This window comes from Semicossyphus pulcher, unplaced genomic scaffold (assembly GCF_022749685.1).
Source record: "Semicossyphus pulcher isolate SPU_LCO1_2020_fin unplaced genomic scaffold, fSemPul1.0.p SCAF_20, whole genome shotgun sequence".
NCBI lineage: Eukaryota > Metazoa > Chordata > Actinopteri > Labriformes > Labridae > Semicossyphus > Semicossyphus pulcher.
The window spans coordinates 18,748,739-18,761,142 of NW_027211694.1; the positions used below are offsets into that span (position 1 = coordinate 18,748,739).

General features: G+C 39.8%; 1 protein-coding gene across 2 annotated transcripts; it reads left to right on the plus strand.

Moving 5' to 3' along the window:
• The first annotated feature begins 10,846 nt into the window (after window positions 1–10,846).
• On the plus strand, window positions 10,847–12,393 carry coa6 (cytochrome c oxidase assembly factor 6). Of its 2 annotated transcripts, none has more exons than XM_069670719.1 (3): window positions 10,847–11,025; window positions 11,334–11,489; window positions 11,703–12,393. In XM_069670719.1, exons 2-3 carry the CDS (start codon window positions 11,346–11,348, stop codon window positions 11,799–11,801), a joined length of 243 nt encoding a protein of 80 aa, XP_069526820.1. In that variant the 5' UTR covers window positions 10,847–11,025; window positions 11,334–11,345; the 3' UTR covers window positions 11,802–12,393. The 2 variants fall into 2 exon arrangements, with proteins under 2 accessions (XP_069526820.1, XP_069526819.1); XM_069670718.1 differs by having other exon boundaries at window positions 10,847–11,014; window positions 11,703–12,392.
• The last annotated feature ends 11 nt before the right edge of the window (window positions 12,394–12,404 follow it).

Below are 12,404 nucleotides of genomic sequence, written 5' to 3' on the forward strand. Positions count from 1 at the left end.
CCAACATTTTTTCGGGTGCTTGTTACAATATCCTCTCTGCCCCTGTGCATCCGGTGGATAAGCCCGTCCGGTGTGCGTGTGTGTGTGTGTGTGTGTGTGTTGATGTGTGTTTGCGCACATGTCTGTAGGAGAAAGGTAGGTCCATGTTTGTATCATCATTCTGGGTGATTACTGACAAAAATAGAGAGAATAGAACAAAAAATTTCCTCTCATTGAGTCTTACATAACAAACACACACACACACACACACACACACACACACACACACACAGCTGAGGGATACAACGTGAGTTTAAAACAAGGATAACTAAAGCTAACAAAGCCTGCATGTTCACACAAACAGAGTTACTGTCTGCTCTGACAGGTGTACAGACACGAGTTGTGTGGTGAACGATCACAGCGTGCTGTCGCCTGCTGCAAAATATCCTGAGCCTCTTTCAGATCCTGTGGCTGTGGGAAAGCTGGTTCGGTTTTAACTGCACACAGGCTGCTATGGATTATGGATTATGTCTGTGACTGCGCATCAGGACTGTGAGAGGAGGAGGGTCAACAGCTCAAGAGGAGTTCATTTTCATCATCCAGTTTTAAGTCTTTGGCCCCAAAAGAAACAGAAAGGATGCACAAGAATAGAAACACGATCAAAACTAAATAGATCACTAAAAGGTTGGTAGAAGATTATCTATTGCTCCACTAGAATGACATGCCTGAAAAGGATGTAAAGTCTCAGATTATTATTAAACTGAAAATACTGCTACAGAGGTGGACCTTCTTATTTTTGTTAATGTGTTGTCCTTTTTTTAAAGTGAAAATCTTGAAGATCTCAGTTTCGTTCTCTTTGGCGGCTCCTATGGTGATAAACGGTAATTGCGGGAGCACACTTCCCAGATATCCAGACAGTGTTGCATGTGTGACGTCCACAGTTGGCGTCGGCTGTAACTGTTGATTTTCCTGGCTGACGGTCGCTTTCCTTTTCAGACTGTTTGCTTCATCTGAGCGTCCAATTTGTTTCTTTTTCTTTGGATTTTCACTTATTTTTGAAGTTGTATCTGTAGTCATCCATCTTTTCTTTGTTTGTTCAGCCATAGTAGATTACTGTTTACTCGCAACACTTTCAGAGACCAGGAAAAGCAGCCGCTTAGCTCCGCCTACCCTCTCTGGCAGACCAACCACTGCTGGCTGATGGAAAACGTCTCTCTAGCTGGGCGCCACTTGGGCCTCATTCGGCGATAGTGACTTAACAGACATTTATTTACATGAAAATCCTCAAGATTACTTTAATCAGAAAACAGCAGTTTATATCACTCTTTCCAAAGCAACCAGACTCCACTGACAAAAACAGTCATTTATCCTCTCTGAACTCAGGAGTTGCTGATCTAGCGCTGCCTGGACCAATGGTTTGTTTTAGTTATTATGTCGAGTTGGGTACAAGCTAACTCTTTAAAGCGCCGAAGTCACACAAGAATACAAACAAACCCGTAACATCAACTAACCCAGCCAGCAGCAGACCAGCAACTTCCATGTTCTGTGAGGTAAACCACTGCGTTTGTCAAGAGTCTGGTGGCTTTGAAGAAAGTAACACGACAGCGATTTCTGGTTTTTAAAAAAGGCATCTTATATCTCTCTTTTAGCAAAAAGTCTTCAGTAGACGTTAGCAAAAGTGACAAATGTGTTTGGTTCAAATGTTCCTCTAAATTACTATATGCACCTCTTGTTTTATTATGTGTGTGGCGTGCGTGTGCTTTAACCCGTTGCCATGACAGTGGATGCGGTTGCCGAGTTGACAGTGATATTGACATGCAGCGGTGGCATCTGGAGGTCAGTGTCCTGGACACCACTGGGATGACAAACACTGGTCGATGTGTGTGTGTGTGTGTGTGTGTGTGTGTGTGTGTGTGTAAAAGGCAAAGGGAGATGCCATCAGTGGTCGATACCTGCAATGGAGCAACACAGCTCTGTGTTTGTGGCTTGAGAGTCGACCATATGTATGCTGCAAATGTGAAAGTACTGAAAACACTGATGTGTGCTTAGTTCTCAAATCAATACAGTGTGTCCTTAAGCGCTCACGACGAGGATCATTTAATATATGTTGAAATATTTTCATGAGAACTCTGTAGCCAAGGTAGCACTTCTCTTTTGTAATTAATCAACAGACAGGTTGACCTATGTGCCGAAAGAAAATGTTCCTTTAAGACTCTGCTTTATTTAGTTATCAATAAGCTCTTAGTCCTATAGGTCCTTTATACTTGAAGATCATCTCTCTCAAAGGCAAGGAAAAAAGTAATTAGAGAGTCAAGCCTCTCATGTTGTGAAGAGGAATGTTATGGTTGTCCTTTATCGTCGACACTGAGGTACTTCAGCATACACTGAGAGCTAACAGCCTGCATCTTTGTGTGTTGTTGTGTGTGTGTGCGTCTGAAACTGAGCAAGAGCGTGTCTTTTAGCGTGTCCTTTGGCCTTTTACAGACTGTGAAGTATGATCCGACATTTACCTTTCTGACACACAAACGGGTCACCTACACATCTTAAAGGGGCCATATCTTTTAAATGGATATTCTCATATTTTCATGGTTTTCACATTTTTGTGTGTTAATTGTTCACAGTGAAAAAGTGAGAACTGCATAATTCCATATTTTTCCAGAATGACATTTTAAAAAGGATGCCTCTGAAATGGGCCGTTCAGAGCAGCCGCAGGTTTCTATGTAGATCCATGCTTTCGCTGAATTCGACCGAATGGTCATTCACCGTCATTCACCTCAGGCTGCCTTCTTCATTAGCTTGTAGTCAAGTCGTTAAGATTTCAACTTACCATTCCGATACCTCCTGGCGATTCTGGCTCGTACACATAAGGCCGAATAACCTATCCTAGAGTGACAGTGCAATATGGACACTCCCCTACGCGGGATCGCACACATGGGGGAGGGGCTATGCAGTCACTCCAAATACTTTCAGCCAATCATGGCTAAGGTCTGACCTTTGAATGGCAAAACGCCTTGTTCGTTTCAGGAGGACGGAGACGCTCCGAAAAATAATTGAATTAAAATATGTATACAATTTTTAAAATGAAACAAACTTTATCAACTTGCCTAAAAAACATATAAGAATAATAGAAAATTGCCTGCATAGCTAAAATATGTCCACCTTAAAGTCATAAGTTCATCCTATTACCACCTATTGAAAAATGTTACGTCATCCATTTATGGACCACAATTTCTCTAATTATGGAAGTGAAGTATATCACACCTTTTTTCAACTGCCAGCGCAATTCTTCTTTTCACTTTTCTTTCAATTCCTAATTCCCTCAAAGGAAAAGATGCCATCTGAAACAAAAAACTCTTATCTTGTAAAGACAGCGTACCTGTCGAGCATTACTATTATCGTCTCGTTAGCCTCATTCTAATGAATCAGGTTTAAGGGTTTATCAAACTATGAGTCAGCAGAAAATGTAGCTGAGCATAAGTTCAACCAGGAAGACTGTTCATACTCATTCATTCATTTGCATCATTCATTCACGTCACGTTCTCTCTCTCCCTCTCTGTCATTCCTGTCTGGTGATCAGCTGATTATGGGCGTATACTATTTAAGTACTAAACCAACCAGATTCAGCCTCGACGTCTGTCAACCAATCATCCTGCTGCTGTCAAATTTTAAAGCTGTTCTCCTCTCTTCCGCAGACAGTTTGTCGTTTCAGCTCGATCATTGCGACCCTCCTCCACCCCGTTCACCTCCAATCCATCTCATCTGTGTCCAAGTCCAGCTCCTCAGCTCATCCTGTCTTCACCATCATCACTACCACCACCAGTGTCTAGACTCCATCGGGGGGTTCATGAAGTTCTCCTCCAAGTACATGAAGACATCACGATGGAGTCTAATCCCCTAAGACTTTGCACATTTCATTCTTTCCAAACTTGAATATAAATAATTGTTCAATCTTAATGAAGTCTCTCCAGAGAGATGCAGATATCTTCAAAAAGATCCTTCATAGACAAAAGCGTTGTTTTCTAATGTTTTAGACCAGGTACAAAATATCCCAAACACTGTTGCTTGACTGTTTTCAAAGCACTTTCTGCTGTTATCCAGACAGATTGCTACAAGTTGATTTTAATTATGTAAGAAATGACTTCTATACAATAGACAAGAAAGTAATAAAATCCATCCAACATGGATTAACAATGGCAGTCAACACTAGAAATAACCAGTGGAGGACAAAGTACACAACTTCAGTACTTGAGTCAAAGTAGATACTCCTGGTCAAATATTACTCCAATACAAATGAAAGTTGCTCAGTCAAATCAATTATTGAGTTGAAGAACTGGAGTTCTTGCTTTTAAAAATACTTGAGTATTCAAATTACTTTTTTAAACAAATCTACAAACGTTGTATTTTCATAATGCACGAGTGCAGTCAAGAATACATGAGTGTACATTCTGCTACGTTATGTTTATTTAGAAATATGGTTATTTACATTTTGAAACTCACGTGCTGCAGATTTCCAGATTTGCAGCTCTAAAGGAACAACTAAAAATACCTGATGACCAGGGAAAATGTCAGCCAGGCTTTACACAACGAGAAAACATTATGGCCATGGGTGCGTGCTCAGATGGAGAATGGTCATCCTTCTCTGCCGTAGCCATCATTACCACCACCAGTGCTGCCAGACTGAAAATACAGTAATATCGTACTGCAGCTTTAAAATGATCATATTTTACCAAAACAAGAAAAACAATAAAAGGGTCAAAATACCACACGGAATTGCAAAACTATGCCCTGCTGACTATATTAATGTAACAACGCAGAGGTCCCGTCCTTTGTACAATATGGCAACTGTATTCTTCACACAATTGCAGTCCATTACGCAATCACTCCTTCCATTATTACCCTTCAAAATAAAAGCACCACATCTACACTGGTCGGTGAAGAAAAGCCTCAGAGTGTCCCACTGTGTGCACATTCGCTTGACAACTTGGTGCAGAGAGAACCAGCGGGTCTGTGATGGCTGAAGAAGTTTATGAGGCTCAACATGACTGAACTCCTGAAACTCTTTTAGAGGTCTCACACGCTTGGCACTGTTTTTGAAATAGGCATACACATCCCTGCATAAATCCTCGCACATTCGGGGAAGCTGTGTGCAAGCCGCGCTCGCGCAGAGATGCAATGAATGACAGATGCATTGCTGAACTCTTATTGTGGGCAAAATTATCGTACATTTGGCATTTTTGGCATTATTGCTCGTACATCGTACAGAGAGCAAAATTATCGTACAAATACAATAGTTATCGTACATCTGCCAACACCGACCACACCAAAAATTAACTGCCTGATCTGAGTGACGTTTGCTCTGTGTTTGCTCTCTAGGTACGGCAACACCACTTAGACCAGGGGTGTCAAACTCATATTAGGTAGTGGGCCGGATTTGTTCTGATGAGACCTCAAAGGGGCCGGACTATTTTTTGCCAACATCATGATGTCTTAACACATAGATATATCGGCTACTGCAGTTTTATTATTTGAAATCATTCAATAAGAGCCAACAGATACTTGTAGAAATCAGTGAGCATAATAAAGCAACATGCGATCCTTGCAACATATTAACAAAGATTCATTTCAAATGTGAATGTCTTTGTCATTCACCAATGATACATTTGAAAGAATAGGTTAATAATAATAGCACATAACAATACTGTACAACAGGGAAGTGTAACAACAGGTGGCATAGTAAACTTTTTCCTATTTACACTACTCTAAACAACAATACATTTAGTGTTTAAATCTCATTGTGATTCATTAATTATTAATTTCAAATATTGCTGGTTAAGGCTATAAAACAGCCACCTGTTGTCCAGAAATTCTGACCTGATATCGGGGTTAAACCAGCTGCCCTGGGATCAGGGCCTGTGGAATCCAGTGTGTAGTGACGAGAGAGAGGAAGAGAGAGGGAGAGATTTTGCCAATCAAGTTTGTGGCCGGCAGTATATGTGAAACTGAAACTGAGGAAAAGGAACACTCACATTTTCACTTGCTGGTCGGAACCTGACACTTTTTCACTTCCACCAGCCTGTCGTCATCAGGAACTAGTTTCTGAGCGGTGGCGATATATTTATATATATATATTTTTTTTCTTCTTCCCCTTCCCCAAAATGTCTCGCGGGCCTGATGAGACCTCCTGGCGGGCTGCATCTGGCCCGCGGGCCGTATCTTTGACACCCCTGACTTAGACAAACCACACACAGAACTACACAAACAAAGTTTATTGTCTTTAGGATTTTAGAAAAGAAAAGAAAATTCATCAGGTGACTTCAGAGCAAAAGTAGCGAGTAACGAGAACATTCATAAAAATGGAGTGGAGTCAAAAGTACGATATTTGTCTTTCAAATGTAGTGGAGTAAAAGTGATAAGTTTCCCCAAAAAATAATACTCAAGTAAAGTACAGATACTCAAAAATATACTTAAGTACAGTACTCAAGTAAATTTACTTTGTTGCTGTCCATCCCTGGAAATAACAGACATATATTGTGGTTTTCTAAACACTCAAAATAAACAAAAATTCTTCTTCACATATGACTTTGCACGAACTTACCATTGTTCTGTTTTGGCATTCATACTACTTACCAGAGGAGAGATGAACGATGGTCATAAAGCTGCTGCACCAACTGGACACCGAAGCCTGCAGCAACAAAAATAACAATATGCGTGAGGTCAATACAGCTGAGGGAAACTGTAACATGTTCCTTCTGTTGAAGAACAAAGACATACAGCAAATTAACCCGACTGACTGGTATGGCTAAACTGAAGCAGTTTGGCCTAGAAGTCATGAGTGCATTGGAAGAGTCTAGCTTTTATTGCAGACATGTTACCCCGGTATACCAGGCTTTATACCTAATTGCACGTGTCAAGTACTGTCATGCTTCTTTTGACATCCAGGCTGTGCTGACACTGACTGGCAGGTGACAGCAGAGTCGTGACCGCGGCAGCTCCTCCTGTCAATTTGACAACAGGCTGTCAGGCTGCTTTTGTGCAGTGTGAATTAAGATTAACAATCCCTTCTATGAAGAGGCCAACGGATCCATTTATGTTGTTTTTATTCCTTCTGGGACAGCAGCAGGTATGGAGTTTAGCTCTGTCTCTAATCTAGCTCATTATCATTGGACAGGTACCTGTACTGGAGATGCTCATTCAAAAATGTAACATATTTTTTTCACTGATGGATCTTTCTTTGCTTTAGTGACAATAATCATGAGAAATGTCAATGGAAAATACATGATAATGCTGTAACCTCTTTTTAGTCATCTGAACAAATAATTGCCATCTTAAACAGGGGTTAAACAAGGAAGTGCTTTAGTGCATTTAACAGCCTAAAAATGGCATCAGCTACTGGCATGGCATCACTAGTTTACCTTTAAATTAAGGGAAATGAAATAAGAGGTTCTGACAAAACGGGAAATTAACTTCAGCAGCTATCAGAGTCTAACGAAAGCCTCTTTCGCACTGCATCTAAAACCAGCAATGTGTGAGAGCTATATGGTGGGGAGAGCTGGCAGTACACATCAAGCTGAGCCACTGAAACTGTCAGGATTAAGCTTCAAATCCCACTGATGTCACCTATGCTGAATATGCAGAAACTTATATAAAGATGACTGTACTGTCAGACAAGTCTGAGACTCTCAGCAGGACTGAATATTTAACAAATATATATACATATATATATGTATATATGTGTATATATATATAACCTTCATATACAGCTTTAGTTTGTTTATCAAGCCATACATTTCTCTTTAAACATCTCATACACTCACACAGTTATTCTGAATATATGCTAATCCTACTGCGCTGATACCTCTGAAAATTGTGGCTAGGAGAGGACACAAACCTCAGCTCGAGTCACTTGCTCTTAAAAACAGCCATTCCAGAGGTCGAAGGTCGACTGTAACAAGGGTTCAATTACTGATATTTATTTTCCTGATCTTATCAAGTAACAAGACGTATAGGAACCTTATTTTAAACAGATCTTTAAGAGGGGATGCAGATCAAGGTGTCGAGACAAAAACTACTACATTCTACATTTTGGCGAAATCAGTACGTACTGCTAGTATAGTATGGCATTTTGTAAGTTTTGGCAGTATTGTAAGTTTACGCATTTTTAAAATCTGTGCCGCTCACAGATATTATCATCAGTTGGATTCTAATTTGCACAGCAGCTATAAAAGCTCTCATACAATGCACCTTTACCAGAGGGTATTTCAACTCCTCAACGCTATCAAACTCCTAGTAAAAGCATGATGTGAAGCAGGCTTTTTATATTTGCTTTTAGTTTCTGAAACCAACAAATGTTTGTCCAACACTGGTATAATGTGAATCCTGGTAGATGGAAGAACAGCATAGTGCTGTGCTGCAGGTTTTCTTTCCGTTAGAATTTTCCACCTAAAGTTCAGAATCTGCATTCTATGCCGATCAAAAAGATGAATAGGATCTACAAACTATTTCCACTATGGAGGTGAAATCTAGCCACTTCTGCTTCTGACAATGTCAGCCACTTGAAAACTGATACAACTTTCTGTATAACTTTTCTATCTGGCCTTTAACCCACTCTGTAGAGCTGTGACAGAAAAACTAAACAAGGAAATTCAATTAGCCTTTTAAGGCAAACACAAATGACAATTTTACCTTTTGAAAATGCTAACATCCCAACAAGAAGCTTCCACTTTCCATTAGCTCTGTTGCATGATATGAGTGTATTTGCATTCTGATGCATTTAAAAAGATTGTTCTTGGACAGGAACTTTGGTCTTAAATCTCTATACTAGAGCAAGCTGTAATGGAAACACTCATTGTCAGTGGGGGAAACAAACTTGAAGTGAGGTCAGTAAATGGTGTGTGATATGAATAGTGAATGAAGTTCTGTCTCAGAAGCAGCTGAAGAGGGACACACTCAAGTCACGCACACACACGCACAGGGGTGACAAACACTTACTTTCCCAAGAAGAGGGTGAGCACCTCAGCCTGGCATCAGAGTACTTGTTTTTTTACTTTCATTCAGTACCCATAAGCACACGAACTGAGATGGATTGCTGCTGGGCACCATGACAACCAGTGGGGCTATTCTCTGTCACAGTGGCTGAGGGAGGGAGAAAAAGAGAGAGGGAGTTAATCAACAACACACATTTTCATTCTGGCTTTACTCACTGCCAAGCTATGCACACACATTAACTTCATTGTACATTTATGCATCTCCCAGGCAAATACTTGCTGAAGTGAGGAGGGTAAGAGGCTTTCAGCGAAGATGCAAACATTCAAAGAAAATGTGCTCAATTTCTACGGAACATGAGCGACTCGAATGCACATACTTGTTGGAAGAAAGGTGGATATGATTCTCACATGAGTGAACAAAAAGTAAAACTTCATTCATTCATTCATTCATTGTCATCTTATTTAACGTGGTTGCGAGGACCCAATTGGAATGCAAGGAATTTGTGTTGTTTCTTTCTTTCTTTGTCCAAAAGTCACATTTTTGGAAGCTATAACATGCCTGAAAACTCATTAATTTTTGCATACACTTCAGGTCTGGCGAAAATTTTTATATTTTATATACGCATGAGTTTGGCAAAAAGGCTCCGTAGGGCCCCCTAGAAATTCCCCAAAGAGGGATCCCCATAGAGGTTATTTTCACCTACATGTATGAAATTAGGTATGCATATTTACCATGTCAAGTCTTACAAAAATCCTCTTGACCCATAGCTAAAACCCAGCAGGAAGCCAGTCATTTTAGTTTGAATTTCAAAATAAGGCCTATTTTTGGCGATTTACAGGGTCCATACTTTAACAAACTCCTCCTAGGGACTTCATCCGATCCTCTACAAATTCGGTCAGTGTATTGACAAGACACTGAAGATGAAAAGTTATCAAAAGCTTGTTCAATATTTGAATTGCCCCTCTCATTTAGTAAGAAAAACAAACAAACAAGACAGTATGTTTGATTGAGGGTCTCAGTTCTTGTTTTTTACCTACCAGCTATTGGCAACAAGTCTAAACTCCATCCTCCTAAACTACAGAGTATTCTACTTAATTCAAATTACTCAGTTGCAACTCAGAATTTTTTTCATTATCAAGTAATGAAATGCCTTTTTCTCCATTTCGAATAGTCGTTTAGCATGTGAAATGCTAAAAAAAAAAAATACATGTAGTCACTTTGAAAGTTGTCGATAAACCTACCTAAAAAACTAGGATATTTGTTAAATCAGTGTTAAACTGATGATGGTGTTTCAATGTACAAATGTAGAGAATGGGATATATAACAGAGGCCCATGCTTTGGGCTTTTTTCACACCGGACATTTTGACTTCTAACAGGAGTAAAAGCACAGGTGTTAATAATAACTTTAACAATGATTCCGTTTTATTCAGGTGTCTGAGAAAGCCATGACAGGCAGTCAGCATGCACACAACCAGGACAATGAAATTGAAGCAGCTAAATGGAATACAGCCATCATGCTACTATAAACACCTGCGCTTTTCCTACAGTGATATGCTAAAGTCTTCTGTGAAAAGGCATATTAAGCTAAAGAAAGATGCTATATGAACAGTTAGCTAATTAAGGTAGTCAATTCCTCTCACCTGTTGCTTATTCTCAGTCGAATTTAACAATATTAACCCTAAATTACACAAGACGACACATTATGTCTAGAAATTTTGTGTACTTTACCTTGACTTATTGTCTGTTTTTATTCACAAATGGTGTTAAAAACTTTCAAACGCCTCACATGAGTTTGTTACTTACCTAACTGCGCCATCACCTGGTACATCTAGTCAATCACGTACGCTGAACGTCATACGTCATCACTAAGCGACAAGGAAGTGCTGCTATGCGCGCCCTTCACTCTTAGTTCTACAGTGCCTAAACACGTTATAAAAGTCCTGTGTTCGTAAATTAGAAACAGTTTTCGGCTTTTATGGAGTGACAGAAGCATATAGTATCGGTGGTTGGGACGATTAAATCCCTTTGGAGGTTTCAGCGCTTTATTCGGTGAGTGACAGGTAGGTTTCTAAGAGTAAACTCTGCTAAATGTAGGTATATGGTCTTTTGTGACTGAAATAAGGTTGTAAATTCACAGCATACACATGCAGCAAGGAGTGTAAGAGGGACATTATTGTTGGGACATTATTTGGAGATTTACTGTAAACACATAGCATTAAATAGCAGAAGTATCATAGTAATGAAGTGACTATAGTGAGGAATGCCTATGTTAAGTGAATGCATGTTGTAAGTAAAAGTAATAATTTGTTCATAATAGTGTTTCTCAACAGTAAACCCTTCACTTTACCCATTTTTAAATCCCTCCCAGGGTTAGGCAGCAATGACGGCACCAAATTCTGCAGAAAGGAAGGCATGCTGGGATGCCAGGGACCTGCTGTGGAAATGTCTGGATGACAATAATGACAAAGCTGAATCCTGCCAGAGGTTCCAGAGCGAGTTTGAGGCAAAATGTCCCGCTCAGTGGGTAAGCTATCTATCTTTTTATCTGTGTTATCAGTGAGGACCAAGTTGTGTGTTATATTACTATAGTCTGTGATATAAGAAAGCATGGACTGTGAGCAATGTTTCCAAATGACAATATCTAATCGTTTTAAGCTTAATCAAAATTGCAAAAGCATTACTTTCAAATATTATACACTGCAGGAATGTTGCTAATGTTTTTCATTTTTCCTGGCAGGTAAAATATTTCTCCAAGAGGAGAGACTTCCTGAAATACAAAGAGAAGATGGAGACGGAGGGCTTCACACCTGCTGAAGGTCCCCAGCAGCCTTCCTAGCCAGTGGATAACAGACTGTCTGAAATATGCAGAGGGACTGACTTTTAACCCCATTTCAGACTACGCCAGAGGTCTTGGAGATGAGGTTCCAAACTTTATCAACTACCTGCACCCTTATTTATTTGTCGATGAAAGAAGCATCTCTCCTCAGACATATGTGGTGTCAGCTCATGTTAACCAACACAGCTGGTCACATAAAAAGGAGAGGAAATCCCAGTTGGGTTTTACCATTAAATAACTTGTAATAATAACACTGTGGACAAACTTTAATATAGTCCTGTGTGTGTTCAGCCCTACACAGATCCACTGATACAGCCCATGCAGACACGCACTCTGGGTCAGTCTGAGTAAACACGATTCAAGATGAATTTTCCTCTCCATTTCTGTCAGCAGCCGTTGTATTGTGTGTCCAGAGTGCTGTGTTGTTACCTCTGCTTAACGTTTGTGTTGAATGATTTTTTTTTGAGTGTTGATCAATTGAATGATAGTTTGATTTACAGAAATGCTGATCTTTAATAAAGTCTCACCTTTTAATTTAAGGTAAAAAAATAAAATAGAATCTTAAAGTTTAAAAGCGTGGCTGATTTCTTGTGTTGTCTGTAA